Raw genomic sequence first — 15,680 nt, forward strand, 5'->3', positions numbered from 1 at the left:
TGCTTCTGCTGCTTCCTGACACTCAGTTAGCCAAAACTTCCAACAATTTTGCTGTTATTATACAGCTGTTATTATACATCGCTGAGCCACCGCCAACATCTTCAGGTGATTTGGCTTCCGCTCAGTGCAATGTTTTTAAAATTTTGCGGTAGTTTCCTTTGCCCCACAAGCAGTTTGTTTATTCCTCAGGCAAATATTCTGCTACTTCTCTTCATTCTGCAGTGCTTGGCTATTTGCACATCTAACCTCGAAGTCAGAATGAGAAATACTGGTCCTTTACGAATACTATTCCGTTTGAACAGAGCAATTCCACCACAGCACAATCATGCGTAGGACAAAAACCGAGGTTGTGAGGTGGGGGGAATTTTTGCATGTTTTTATTAACTTTTTAACAACAGAGGCACGCAGTGTGAAAAATACCACTTCAGGATAGTGTAGGTGTGAAGTACTTTAATCAATTTACTATATCCTCTACACCCGTTGTAGAGAGGCCTCATTCTCATTAACGTGCTATATCTGTGTCTGCATCGTACTACTTCAGACTGAATACATATCCTGCACACACACAAATGTTTTAGCCCAGTCTTCTCCTTGCCACACTAGTTTTCTATATGCAGGGACAAGGCTAGGCTTGACACCCCTGACATCTACTTTGCTGTAGGGAAACATTTCCACCCTGCTCTTCAGTTTATCCTTTATGTGAAGCCCCATCTGCAGGCAGAAGCCCATACACAAGATTGCTACTTTAGTCGGAACCAGACCTAAGTCACCAGCATTTACTAAGCAAAATGCCGATTCATGATTTCAGCATAAAACATAAACATATGTGAGATTAAAAACCACTGCTTAGCTTAATTTGATGTTGCTTGTTTATAAAACAACAAACTCAGCACTAGAAACATGCTAATTGCCCGACAGTAAAATCTGGTATTTTCCCCTGTGGGCCACACTGAGGTGGCCTAATGACCTATGCCACTGTTTTTTTCCTGACTCTTCTCGATAAAAGAGAGAGAGAGAGAGCGCGCAGTCCTTGACTCATCACAGCTCACTCATCTGTCTTTTTAGAACTGCTGTGATTCTCTTCCTGGATTCATCTAGAGATGTTTTTCTGCTTGGGGACTGCAGCGCAGGCAAAGCAGGCAAGCTTGCGTTCATGCTGCTTTTGTACCTATTAGAGAGCGGTGCTTTAGTGGCTCTTGAAATCCCACAGTGTCCCGAAAATGTTATTCCTTTCCCACAGTTTGGGCTCCTCTGCCCGTGATTGCTGACCAATGAAGCGGAGGTTAGGCTGCCCTGACTGAGAGAACACTGTGACAATTGGAAGTTTCCACCGAGTTTCTTTAGCTCCATGACTTGTTCTTTGGCTTGAGCCAAGGCTTCGGTGAGCTCATACCGTTCCTCACACTCCCTGCGCACTGTGTCCTGGAGAAGAGCATTCTGCGAGCATAAAGAAACACATATTTCATAAGGCATTTGTCAGGGAAGACAAAAAGGAAAGGTATAAATATTGCGTGCTTTCTTCTTAAAACGTAGAGGACTCAAGGAACAGAGTGCACAGGCCACTACGCATTATGTGCTGAAAAGCTTGAAAACAGATAAGCAACGTATTCATGTCAATAAAAGTATTGGCTGCCGCATTCTTCTGCCTTGGGTGTGGTGACAGAACATCTGTGCCTGGGATGCAGAGAGGTACTTTAGAGTTCAGATGCGCTCAGGGCTCTCTAAAACTGTCTTTCCTTTGAACAGTGCAGAGTGCCATGACGCATCACAAACTGCTTTTGAAACTCACCTCAGCTTCAAAAGCGGTTTGCTTTTTGGAAATACCACTGTTCATTTTTAAAAATACCAAATATACAAAAAAAAAACCACATAGTCAAAAGGTAACTTAGGCAAGAAGAACCTGCTGCACAAATATAAGATGGGGGGGGGGGGCAACCTGGCTTTCCAGTAGTACAAGTGAAAAGGATCTAGGGGTCTTAGTAGACCACAAACATAACAGGAGTCAACACTGTGATGCAGCAGCAAAAAAGCTAATGCTATTCTAACCGATGTATAGTGTCCCAATCAAGGGAAAAACAACAATTTTATTTATATGCCACCCATCCGAATGGGTTGCCTCAGCCTCTCTGAGTGGCTTCCAACAAAATATTTAAAACTCAATAAAACATCAAACATTAAAAGCTTCTCTATACAGGGCTGCCTTCAGATGTCTTCTAAAAATAAAATAGTTGTTTATTTTCTTGACATCTGATGGGAGGGAGTTCCACAGGGTGGATGCCACTACCAAGAAGGCCCTCTGCCTGGTTCCCTGTACCTCCAGAAGGCCCTCAGAGCTAGACATCAGTGTCCGGGATGAATGGTGGGGTTGGAGGCGGTCCTTCAGGTATACAGGACTGAGGCTGTTTAGGGCTTTAAAGGTTAATACCAACACTTTGAACTGTGCTCAGAAATGTACTGGGAGCAAATGCACCAGTGTTATACGGTCCTTAGCAGTAATCCTTTGTATGCGAGTTGTGATATTGTTGAGTGTGAGTAGTTTATGTTTGAGTGGCTGGTCGATAAGACAAAATGTATGAGGCAGTGAAAGGTTCTGGTGGCTGTGCGGACTGCTGAGTGAGATTGGCAAGTTGCATGAATGTATGCTATATTGCTTGAATAATCTTCATTATGATGCCTTATTAATGCTCTCTGGTTTTATCTATATGGATATTCTTTGTACATTTGTTCTCTTGTGTAAATTATTTGACATGGTTTTTATTGTACAGTGGTACCTTGGTTTAAGAACAGATTAGTTTATGAACAACTTGGATTAAGAACGCTGCAAACCTGGAAGTAGGTGTTTTGGTTTGTGAACTTTGCCTTGGAATAACAATATGCTCCGCTTCCTGTAGAGTGTGTTCCATTTGTAAATTGAGTCCCCCGCTGCTATGGGAAAGAACACCTTGGTTTAAAAATGCTTTGGTTTAAGAATGGACTTCCAGAATGGATTAAGTTCATAAACCAAGGTACCACTGTACTTATTATGTGTGTGTATATGTATGTGTGTCTCATTCATACACACACTCTCTCTAAATGGTCTGTAAATTAAATAAACAAAAAATAAACAAGACAAATTATGTCTACATCATTCATAATTTTATAAATCTGCCTTGGGTTGTCCATTTTATTTTCAACCACTTTTCTCAACAGAATTGTGGTTAAGGTTAAATTAGAAAAGGATGATAATGGTAGAGGAAAACATCCACAATGATACTAGATATTCAAGCTGCATTTAAGTTAATAAATGGAGCAAAACCCTTTTTCCTGAGTCATAGTGCATAACCCAGCATTAAGAATTATACTGTGCAAGCCACATTGAACTGAATGTCAGTTGGATGCCTTTTCCAGCAACTGTATAGGACTTAGATTTGCTGACAACAGAACTGCAAAGGCCGTATAAGGAAGCTCACATGGTTCAGAAACGTCTTTGGCGATGTCTATGTGCCTCAAGCCCTTGGAAGGAGTGAGTTGGAATTTTTTTAACACACACGTGTGGCTTCTGTCTGATGCCCGGATGTGGGCTAGGACCATGCCATGACCCCAGTGGGGACCCCTCGGGGTGCCCCTATTTGATGTAAGTTATAGGGCTCCTCTTACTGCTGATTTACTCTTAGTTGGACTCCCTGCAGACAGGTGGGAGTCGAAATACAGCCTGGCCTCACCCAATGCCTAAGCCAAACCACTCACATCTGTAACCAATAAAATTGCGGCCTATTTGAACCCATAAGACAAAATACTTGTGTACATGTGTTTATTATCTACTAAGGAACTGCGGGTCATAGGGCCTTGGCATGCAATAACCATTGAGCATTAAGGGCTGGGAAAGTGTTAGACGGTTTTGCATTTTATAAAGAATTAAAAGCAAACAAACCCCAATAGAGTCAAGGACATCGTGAAGGATCTGATTCTAAATTATGAGCTCAGTCTGATTTCATTAGTAGTCCTATTTCAGTCTGAATCTGAATAATGAGGTCTTATTTTAGTATGAATCCAAAATAAGACCTTGTTGAGAGAGACGAAATCACATCAAGCAATTTAAAAAATATTTAAAAGCAAAGGTGGTGCTAAAATATTTAAAGGTGATATATTCACTCTTTCATCAATACCTCAAAATTGACCGGCTCCCACCCTGCAAGCAACATCAAGAAAGTTTGGGGCAAGAAATAAACTGAACAGCCTCTGGTTGCAAATGTCTATTTGAATGGCTCAACTTTTCCACCTTTCAGTGGGAGACAGGGGGGCATATGGTACAGTCTCAGAGATAAACATATTTATTTTAGTAGCAGAGTTTTATGATGAGCTAAAAAGCTACCCAAACTCACATGGGTCAGTACCATATGGCCTAGTTGTATCTGTTTATGTTTGCTCTCAATTTGATATTGTAGTTAGCAAAATTTTGGGTTTGTTTTTTTTTAAAAAAGATATGAATCAAGGACTTGCTCTCTTATTGACTGCAGAACATCATTAGGGTGGTTTGCGCCATTAACAGTTGTATAGGAGAGGAAATTTCAGCAGGTGTAGCTTGCACCTGTCTACCTTCGTTCTAATGCCACACAAAGGGAAATATTTGGATTGTGGAGATTTAGCAAAACATGCCATCATTTTACCCAAACAAAAAGACAAAACCTAACCATCATACTTGCATCTCTTTCCCCTAAGACAAGGATAGTGAACCTGTGGCCCTCCAGTTGTTGTTGGACTACAACTCCCATCCTGGCTGGCCATTGGCCATCCTAGCTGGGGCTGATGGGAGTTGGAGTCCAACAACATCTGGAGGGCCACAGGTCCCCCATATCTGATTTTTGTTTCTATCCGTTGATCAGTACTGTGGCAGAGGATCTCACTACAGTCCTATCTGAATTGCCTCTTTGCATCCATGCTGGTTATTCATGTTTTAGGAAAGGGCTTATTCACATATGGGCTAAAGACATTAATCTTGTCTTGTTTGGCCCTTAGGTTGCCTTATCTGCAGTACCCTTTCCAAAATACGGCATGAATTTGTAGAAAGGGGTGTAATCACCCTGAGATGGCCTATGTCCCTGCATAGGCTTATCTTGCCTGATCTCAGATGGCTGCCATTTTGTGAACTCTTTTTGATTTTGGTGTTTGGCTTCTCAAATGTTTCATACTCTCAGGAATCTGAGCTATTTAAATATTATTATTTTTTATAAACCTCCCAGTTCTTAGCCTCTTTTTGGGTGTATTAGGGTTTTCATTTTTTCACTGTTTAATTATTTTATTATAAGCTACCTTGGGCATTTTTTTAAACCAAAAACTGGGGTACAAATTACTTTTAATAAGTAATCCAATCAGTTGTCACAAGGAAAATTAGCCCATTTGGATTGATAATTTTTGACATCTGGCTCGTAATTCCCACCCACAGCTGAGTCTTTGGGGTTTATTCTATTTTGGAATATTCTATTTTGGAATGTCTTGTTCTGGCCTATGTACTACTATTCCTACTATATTTTGCAATATTCAAGGTCACTACCACAGTCTGACTGAACTTGACAGCTACATTTCACAGGGCACTTTTATTGTGTCTGGGGCACTTTGTCTGTGGCTAGCAGAGAACTCCCTGGAGACTTCAAAAGGATATGTTCTCTTTGTTGGAAGAGAAGCGGGAGTGGGGAGAAATGTAGACACAGCTTCTGTTGAGGGTCATGCGCAGAGTGAGACAACCTTGGTCAATCTGCGGCCCTGACTGCTGTTACCACAAAGGATGCCTTCACCCTGGGGCCAGACTACACTCATTCAGGAATGATGCTGCCATGGATTTTACTGCATCATTGTTGCTGTTTCTACGGGCTGATAACATTCCATGAATATGTCCCAATAGAAAGGTTTCCTTAGATCTTTCCTCATACTCTTGGGCTTGGATCAATACCCCAAATTCCTGGTTGTATCCTGCAAACCAGACATGCTCGAGGGATGAGTTCACACACAATGGCTCATCACTTGATGGCAGCAACACTCAAATGTGTGAAAGTCACTGCAGCTCAAATGCTACACAAAGATGTACCTCTTCCAAAAATTTTGTTTCGTCTGACATGACATTTATCAGTGGAGCCAGTTCTGATCAGACAGCTATGGGTGCTTTCAAGTGCTGAGCAATGATACCTTTTTGCATGTTGCTCTGAACATATGAAAGTCAGCAGCATTGTGCAGTGTCCCTGCTCTAGACCTCCCTGTGCCTGACTGTCTGCAAAGAACTTGGTTGGCATCCATCTGTCTTGGGAGATAATGGAGGAGTGAACCTTTGTGGGTGAAAAGAAACTGTTGGAAGGTTACAGTGTCTGCTGAGGCTGTAGAGACCAATATGGGAGAGACATGTTTTGTTGTAGCTAGGGCAGATGAAGGCATCCGGTTGTGCTGCTACAGATGCACCATGGTATTTCTTCTCTCTGCGCTCCTCCCAGCAAATAACATATGCATGTACTATGATATACATGTAGGGCTTTCTGGGAAAGCGGATTTCTTAAGTATTGGAGGACGTGGGGAGAACCCTACTACACTGATGCAGACAGTGAAATGAGCATGTAGAATTTGGGAGCTAGGTCAGTATGTGCAACCCCACTCCCCTCTTCCACATGTTCAACATAATGGGCTTAACAATCCTAATGCAACAAACCACTGTTTGTTCAACCAGGAACAAGCTCTGTGCCCGATGTTCCCTCCATCTCTTCCACTGTGTCTTAACTAAATACTTCCTTATTTCTTAAGACAGTTTCTCATGATGTCCAAACTGGGAAACTGTGTTTTGAAAGATCCCTACATACCAGGACATCAAAACACAAGTTTATCTTGGTTAGATATTCTAGTTTTTGGCTCTGATGTCATGGACAAACAGGTACACATTAAGCAACCAGGAAGGTACACAATAGAGGAGGAAAAGGTTGGGGAAGAAAGACTGTGCAGGTACATGGCTTGTTCCATAGTTTGTTGGACTGGGATGGTTAGGTCTCAACCAAGACAAGGCACGGAAAGGACCTAAGAGATGAGACATTCAATTGTGAACCCTGGTTGAATTCATACCTCCTCTTGAACCTGACTCATTTTCTGAATCAACTGCGTTTGCTCTTGAGTCAGTTTTTCCAGCGCATAAGTTTTCTTCTTTATTTCTTCTCTCATGTCTTCTGTCACTGAATGATGGGCGCTCTGTTCCTCCTGCAGCTGGAGCTCAAGCACGGCAACTTGTTTTTTTAAACTTTGCCATTCCTCCTCTCTCTCTCGGCGCTTCTCTGTAAGCTTGATCTGGGCTTCACAGAGCTTCTTTTCAAGGGTGCCCACTTCCATCTTCAGGTTATTTGTGGCACTTGATATCAATGCAGGAATCTGAAAGACAAATAATGACATTCATTGGTTTGCAAGGTGTGATGGCAAGGCACTCCTTTGGTTAAACACATTTTCAATAGGGTTAAGTGAGGTTTCGAAAGACGGAGAAAGATGTGAAATCATCACTTCATAAATCAGCAGTGCTAACAATAGTTCAGATAAAATGTGTAGCCTTTTTTCCCTTTAAAAGGGGGTGGGTTTTTTCCAGTTTATTGTGGACTTGATGCTTGCACATTTTACACCGTGGACCCACACAATATTGTCTTCCTTAAAATGCCATTAGGTATTATTTACCCATTTAATCAGGATTTACCTTTTCAGGGGAAAAAACCTAGATGTTGAAAGGAAAAGCAGAAGGAAAATGGCATATCTGGTTTAAAGTGGGGGCATGGGACAGCATCTTGATGAGGATAATGCTTTGTGGAAGATGCCAAAAATATGCATTATTATTATTGCCTTGCCTTTTTCCTAATGGGACTCAAGGTGGCTTCAAGATAAAAACAAGTATTGCAAAAAACATAGAAAATAATAATAATTAAAAACAATTAAACCATGACAGAATCAAAACTATATACATATATAATATCTGTTTAAATCCAAGTCCACAATAAACAGCTGTGTGGGCATGCCTGTTCTTTATGTAAGTGTATTACTGCAACAGGACAAGAGAGAGAGCAAACTTCGCCATATCAAGGACAGATCACAAATGAATGAACAAGGAATATTTATTATGTTATATATTTTATTCATTAATTTACTTTGCTTTCCAATAAACGAATAAAACAAACGGCAAAGAACTAAAAAGATCCATAAATAATGTAGTAGAAAAGTTTTAAGTATCCAGAAGTCAGCATTGAGATAGAAAGTTTTGCTCATAGAAAGCCCTGCAGAACAAACAAACAAACAAACAAACAAACAAACAAACAAACAAGCCTTTGTGACATGTCTGAAGACTCTGTGTGAGGTGAGGATGTTAGCTGCTGGATTTTCTCAGGGAGGCAGTTCCATAATGGAGTCTAACCAATGAAAAGGCCCTGTTCCCAGTGACTGCCACTCTGATCTTAACAAATGACAAGCTCTGCAAAGCAGATCCTGCTTCTCAAATCCAGAATTTCTGAGGTGATCCTTGCCAAGTGAGCTGCAGTGCTGCACAAAGGCATGGCGGGGGCTGTGAGAGAAGTTGGTGGCTGTTCCCCTCTACAGAGGTGGCTGCCAATGCCTTCTCAGCTTCCTTTACTTTTACGGTCTTACTTGGGGTTGATGTATTTCAAAAAATGAAAATTCAGACGCAAAAGTTGTTGAGGGTTGGGGGTTTTTGGGGGGCAAAGTTGCTATATATGCTCAGGTTTCCCTGGGCGTTTTTACCGATTTCTGCAAATTCCGCCCAGACGCTATTTCTGACGGGCGAATTCCGGCTATGACCGGGAAATTCTGGATATATGGTGCCCTAATCCTATCTTCTTCCCAGCTTCTCTTTCATTGAAGAGGAAATGTCCTTTTTGGAGGGTGGCGGGTGTAGAAGGAAGAAACTCCTAGCCACCTTGCATACAAAAGGTAAGACACACTTCTTCCTCTCAAAAATGTGAAGAATTTGCTTTCCCCCACCTCCAGCCAACTGGATTAGGGGGAGAGTTCATTCCCTCTCCAAAACTTACAAAAATCACTGGGAAGATACTTGGGTCCAGCGCTATTGGAGATGGAACCTAGAACTTTCTGCATATTCTCCTCTATTGAACTTTGATCACTTCCCCCTTCCCGGCCCCAAATATGATCTTTATACATTTTCAAAACAGGAGAAGCCAGAGCAATAAAATAAAAATTGGGTTAGGGATTTTGGGCTTATACCAAGATGTAACACTGCAGTAGATTGATTGCACATTCTTTTATCATTTGATAATCAGAATTTACTTCAAGCACATAGACATGTGAGAATTACCCTGTTTACATGATCAGTTTTCCTGGGACAGCCACCATGGAAGTCACTTTGGACTCTTTGAAGTATCAGCCTCAAGGGCCAGAGCTCAAGAAGTAAAATGAATGGAAAGAGGGTTCCTGACTCATTTCTTTTCTGAAGTGGGATAAATGTGTTTAACAGCAGAGCTGCTGCCTCTGATTGATGGATTTCACAGTCACACAGAAGAACATTGTGATCTGTAAAAGTCCGAAGGGAGTCGCAAAGGGGTGTGCCTGAAACTCCCAGGGATTCCTCAAATTTTGTAGACAGGATTACAACTCAGAAATGACAATCTGGGCGTCTTGACTGTATAAACAAGTCCAGTTTGAGCAACATGCTGTAACTAAAACACTCTTTTGCTGCTTGCCCATGTCAACAATAACTATTGATTCTGGGACTGTTTATTGATGTCAGCTCCAAATCTTCAAAACCTAGACTGTGACTCTGTCTGTGTCTAACACCCTGACTGTGTCTAACCGCCCCATGGTATCATATGATCTACACGATGAAATTAAGTGAATTCCCCCCTTTGTCAAAATCCCAAAGCAGTTTATTTTTAGTTGCTAAAACCTTAAGGTGTAGCTGGTCATCGTGATCTTTCTGATATTTTGCAATCAATTCCTGATGCTTTTGTTTCTCAATTTCTAGTTCCATTCTGGCTTCCTCTTTGAGGCTGAGAATCTCCTCTTTGTGATGTGCTTGTTCCTTTGCTCTATCAGCTTTGATCTAGAAAGCGAAAAACCTGGGTGTCAGTAAGTATCTGTTCAACTCGTGTCTTGTTTTACATTGAATGTACGGGCACCCAATTCAGAAAAAGGTGGTGGTAAAAAATTCTGTTAATCAAGATGAACAGCCTGTATGTATCTATTTATATCTATAAATTTTCATTAGTATGAAATATACAAAGCATGCAAAACCATAATATATATATAATGCTAATCACAGAGAAATATAAAAGCTATCAGCAATATTGTATGAATACACACAGATACAGATAGCTGTTGTTGCCATCTGAAGTGCCTGATTCACCACTGGTCTCTAAACTTCACACAGCCAGCTAATCTTATGCATGTTTACTTGGAAACAAGTACCTCCCTGCTTGATGATGCTCAGTTCCAGTTAGTGTACATAGGACTGCAGTCTAAGCTCCATTCCAATTGTTTTCAATAGAACTTAAGTGCATGCCAACATATTGTTTTGAATGATCTGAATATGGGTTGTATTGCTAAGAGTGAATGATTAACACAGTGATTTTGCCTAAAGAGTTGCCTAAATGGGTTTGGGGATTTGTTCCCCAATGACTCTCGCCTCCAAAATGCAACACCTCTTAGAGCTAGAAGGCAATGCAAAGAAACAGCTTGAAGCCAGTCTGAAGAATGAATTTGGGGAGAGGGAATGGTGGGACATTTGTCTGTGGAAGGTGAAGTACGGGCTCTTTCTGGAAATCTTAAAAACTGTTAAACACATCTCTTTGCTTCCATTTGCATAGGTGAAAATAGTCTCCACTATTCTTTGCCCCTCTCTCCCAACAGAACCTAAGCTCTGTAACGTAACCTCAGGAATTTCTCATTGCTCAAGGAAGTGAGAGCACACCCAGAACTTTTGCTTGCTCTGAAAAGCATTATTTCGATTATATCTCAAAGGCAAATTAGCAGAATGACTGGAGCCCACACAAAAGGATGATCTCGTTATTGCAGCTTTCTAATCAGAGATTCACACCTTGGCGCACTCTCAAGCTCTCATTATGAGAATTTCATGAACATTTATGAGAAATGTCAACATTTTTTGGCACAGACAAGCAGTGGGGGAGCTCCAGCCTTTCAACCTGGCAGCTGTACGGATTTGGCCCACAAGGCAGTTTGGTGCAAGCCATACCCATGTTCCTCACACTTGCTATAATGTCAAATGTGGGGCATGTTGAAGACACAGGTGAAAAGGAACATGGCGGCAAAGGACTATCAGGAGTCTTTAAATGCACCTTCAATAGTTCCTTGGCAGGCAGGGCTTATACTTGATGCCTTTTAAATGTGCCCTTGCCCTCTGCTATGCTCATTTTGCTGGGCTGATGCCCAACCTAGAAAGAACCCCAACCCCAGTCAGATTGAGTACTGCTGGACATCTCTTTGGGGAAAGAGGGGAGAACATCCTCAGCTCCCAGATCGGGCTTTTTAACCCTGTGAGATGTGTGGGCAGCACCCATTCTGTGTATACTTCTGCTTACAAATCAGGATAATTGTGTTTTTCCTATCAGGACATCACCTCTGTGCTGGTAAAGAAGTGGACCTCATCACTGCTGAAGTGCAGCACAAGTGTTTATTATATGTTGCATGTGCAGGTCAGGGAAGTGGCTGAAGTACACTTAAACATTACTAACGGGGGTCTGAAATGAAAGTTGACTGGCAGTATTGACACATCACTGGAAACTACTCTCAGGATGAAAATGTTTCCCATTTAGCAAACACCTGAAATCAGGGGAACTAATAACCATAATAATGAGGTTTCTGAAAGACATTTCTCAATTATCTTGTTCAAGTTGCATAGCAACAATTGATTTCTTCTACTTGCAGAGCATTTTTATAACTCCGTGCATTCAATGCCAAAACACCACTTGAAGCAACTTAATTTTAAAAGAGATTTTTTCCCATTTAACAAAACATGTGGATTGATTTTTTAAAAAATAAAGGGAACACATTATGCCTATGTAATGGCACAATGACCCAAGAAAAATACAGCAACATCTCTTTGGTCTGATGAGAGCATTTTCAGAACACTTGACATTCAGCACATTTTAATACTGGTTAGCAAATCTAAGTGCTGTCTCTTATTTCTGTTAGTTCTTTATCCATTTTAAATGTCAAGCTGCACAACAAATTCTGATGGTGCAAACAGAGTGACCTCATGCTAAAATTACATCCTATATGTGAGAAATTAAGTTGTTTAGGACAGCTTGATATATTTATTAATAAAAGCCTAAAATGATGATGAATGTGTATAATCTGTGCCTACTGGGATAAAAGATGTGAACATTAAGAGCCTGGCATTGAATGCTTGGGGTTTAATGACCAATCATGAGTAAAGAACATAAGTAGACTTTTGAGGAAGTTGTTTGAAACAAAAGATTGCAGATCCCTCAGCCCAAACACCTGAATAGAAGGCAGAGAACAGCTGTCTAATATGGAACTTATTCACATAATCAAGTCTGTAGATGAGCCATTATATGTTTGTTATAATCATGAAAACGAGGCACCACAGAAAGAACCTGCAAAAAACCCCGACGGCATTCAGTGGAGTAAGTTCACACATTCAACTGCAAGTAACCAAGTGATGCATGTGTGAACTGCTCAAAGAGGGTTTTAAAAAGCAGCATATCAACATGTCTGAGGTTTATTGCATGAACAAGCAGTGTGGTTTGCAAGAAGTGGAGGAGACCAAGAGCAGATTCTTCACTGTGAGAAAGAGTTCAAAAGGAGACTCGCCATTTCGATACAGTGGTACCTCACAAGACGAATGCCTCGCAAGACAAAAAACTTGCTAGACGAAAGGGTTTTTTGAGTTGCTTTGCAAGACGATTTTCCCTATGGGCTTGCTTCGCAAGACGGAAACGTCTTGCAAGTTTGTTTCCTTTTTCTTAACACCGTTAATACAGTTGCGACTTGACTTCGAGGAGCAACTCATAGAACGCGGTGTGGTAGCCTTTTTTGAGGTTTTTAAAGACTTTGGTGATTTTTGAAGCTTTTCCAAAACTTTCCCGACACCGTGCTTCGCAAGACGAAAAAAATCGCAAGGCGACAAAACTCGCGGAACGAATTAATTTCGTCTTGCGAGGCACCACTGTACTTCAGCAATTAAGCAATATATAAATACCTTAAACAAACAAACAAATTGTCAGGCCTTTCCATAGCCAGTCAATAGGTGACACAGTTCTGCTTGTATTAGATTAGGAACTGGAGGAAAGTTGGACACTAATATTTTCAGGAGGTCCCACGCTAGTGTATAGAGCTGCGTTTGCTTGTTGCCCTGCAGATTTTTTTGACTACAACCCCCACCACACCTGAGGGCACCAGGCTGGCAAAGGCTGATACAGAGGGTCTGAGACATGTTTTGTCTCAGCTGAGGGATCCTAGCTCACCTTCCCAGACAAATGTTGCCTTTTGCGTCAAATACAGTGATGAACACACAAAATGGCAGTGGAAGTGTGCTCCCTGGTCACATAATGGCTGAAGATATTGAGTCATGTGTTTTATAGCATTGGGTCTTTAAGCAGGAATGCTAAACCCTGCCTCTCCAGCTTTTACATTCACCATGTTTTTTAAAATGCCATACGCTGCCCTGTGTTTCTGTGGAGTTGTATGTTGGAATAAACATTTTAAATAAATAAATCAGTATTTTTTTGTACAGTAACCTTAATTTTGGATGAAAAAATATGAAAGTGTAGATGAACAGAAGCTGTTAGGAAATGAGTGTCGGGCACATTTGCCTGACAACTGGCTGAGGTTGGAGAAAACAAATAAACGTGACACTGGAAATCCAGTATTACCTTTTCCTGCCAGTTCTTTTCCTTCAGCACCTTCTGCCTCAATGTTTCCTGCAGTTGCTCCATTCTGCTTCGATGGGAAATCAGCAGAGACTCCCTAAATATGACAAATATCCATGAACACCAGAGTTTCTATGGAAAGAGTGGGGGAAACCAGCTCTAGCTTATGAGATTTACCTTCCCTCTCACCATTCAACTACAACACATGCTCTCTCTTTCGAATTAATTTTGGTTGCTATTACTGCAATGGGCTCAGAAATCTAGTCAGAGCCCGTGTATGCTTCACATTATAATTAAAAATATTGATGTAGTTGACTCCAACTCTCTCATGTACCGCACTGTATTTGTAATATTACTGATGTGCAATCTTGGGAATATATTGATGTAAAATACTTCTCTGTGCCTGAAATAATTTTCAGCTCATATGACTGGATAAATATTGACACGTGTGGCATCAGATGTAGGCAAGGTGGGCATGGCTTCACAAAAACAGCCGCGTGGGCCACATGCAAAGGCCTCAGCCCTGATTTCAAGGCTCTCATCATTCTTCCCAGTCCTCTTTGGGCACAGAGGTCAAAGCAAGTACTAACATGCTCAGCCCCAATTAGATGGGAGCTGGTGGTGGTATGGGTACCATTTATACTCCACTCAACTATCTCCCAGAAAAGCAGCTTCTTGCTTGGGAAGAAGGAAATGATTCTGATAGCCAGCTGATCCCCAGATTTAAAAGTGAGATCACTCTGTGACCTGCAGAGTATTCTGGGTGTGTTGCCCTGGAAAAGATTTTCCTTGATTTAAAGGAAGCTGGCAAGGGCTGGGAACACTTGTTCTAATTAAAATCTCATTGCTTGAAACGATGCCCAATAGATGCTCTGCAGGGTTCCTCTGAGTACACAGAGCTCTGTGCAAGAAGGTCTGTGAATTTTTGCACTGTTAAGAGAAAGCACCAGCTTTTGCTTACATGAAGAACTGTGAATGTATCAGAGCCCTTGGTTGGTGCCACAGGGCGGAGGTGGGTATGTTGTGATTGCTGATAGATCTGGATTGCAATCTACTCCAGTCTGTTCCTGTTAAATGCCTCTTTGTCAGAAGGAGTACTTTCAACATATATAGATGGGAAAATGAACGTTGCAGGGAGAAAGAACACTCCTAGCATTTCTGTCCCAGCCAGTAAAACTTGATTCAATTAACTATACAAATAAATGTTTGCTAGCTTATGAAGGTCTGCTGTGGAGAAGTTTAGCAAGTGCAGCTTCTCCTGTGAAGCAAGAACTTGCTGGACTCCTAATTTCCATTACTACTGCACTGTTCTGAAAGAAGCAAGAGCCCATTCATTCAAAGTTTCACCTGCAACTTTAATTTCTATGCGGTAACGTTATTAGTCACCCGGTGGTGGGATTTATACATACATGAAACTTCCACTTGCTCAACTTCCATTGAGCTGTGTGAATTAAGTGGGGCTACATGTTCCAGCAGAATGCAGACACCATTTGGAAAGGCTACAAAATGACATCTGCTCAGTGACTGATGGGCTACGGAATCCACAGTTTGTTGGGCCTCTTTACAGACCATGTATTTGGAAGAGAAAGACTAAGGGTCAAACTAGGTGATAAGACATTGTGGTGGTTTTAAAACAGCACAATTAGATTGGGGCCCTGACCCTGAGAGAAGGTGTTAATCCTCTTCTCTGCACCATTCTTGTCCCCCCTACCCAAGGTATTTGCCCCACAGGAGAGAAAAAAAATGCATATCCCACACAAGTAGCTGAATATTATCCCTAGGAAGCAAATGGGCTGCCCAACATAGATTGGGAACATG

The 15,680-nt window shown here is 41.4% G+C and overlaps 1 protein-coding gene and 1 long non-coding RNA gene across 14 annotated transcripts in view; both read right to left on the minus strand.

Moving 5' to 3' along the window:
• Window positions 1-347: 347 nt before the first annotated feature.
• LEKR1 (leucine, glutamate and lysine rich 1) overlaps window positions 348-15,680 on the minus strand; it is a 67,288-nt gene continuing 51,955 nt past the window's right edge. For all 13 annotated transcript variants that reach the window (XM_082224180.1, XM_082224182.1, XM_082224185.1 and 10 more), the window contains 4 exons: window positions 13,866-13,959; window positions 9,899-10,054; window positions 7,075-7,374; window positions 348-1,437 (listed from right to left, as the gene is read on the minus strand). In XM_082224180.1, coding sequence (XP_082080306.1) covers window positions 1,039-1,437; window positions 7,075-7,374; window positions 9,899-10,054; window positions 13,866-13,959 — 949 coding nt within the window. In that variant the 3' untranslated portion in view covers window positions 348-1,038. The remainder of the gene's footprint in view (window positions 1,438-7,074; window positions 7,375-9,898; window positions 10,055-13,865; window positions 13,960-15,680) is intronic.
• LOC309533400 lies at window positions 8,687-9,882 on the minus strand. Its single transcript, XR_014220212.1, has 2 exons — window positions 9,790-9,882; window positions 8,687-9,759 (listed from the first exon to the last, which is right to left on the minus strand). It is a non-coding gene; the product is annotated as an uncharacterized lncRNA (long non-coding RNA).

Source organism: Podarcis vaucheri (assembly GCF_965113315.1).
Source record: "Podarcis vaucheri genome assembly, chromosome: 5".
NCBI lineage: Eukaryota > Metazoa > Chordata > Lepidosauria > Squamata > Lacertidae > Podarcis > Podarcis vaucheri.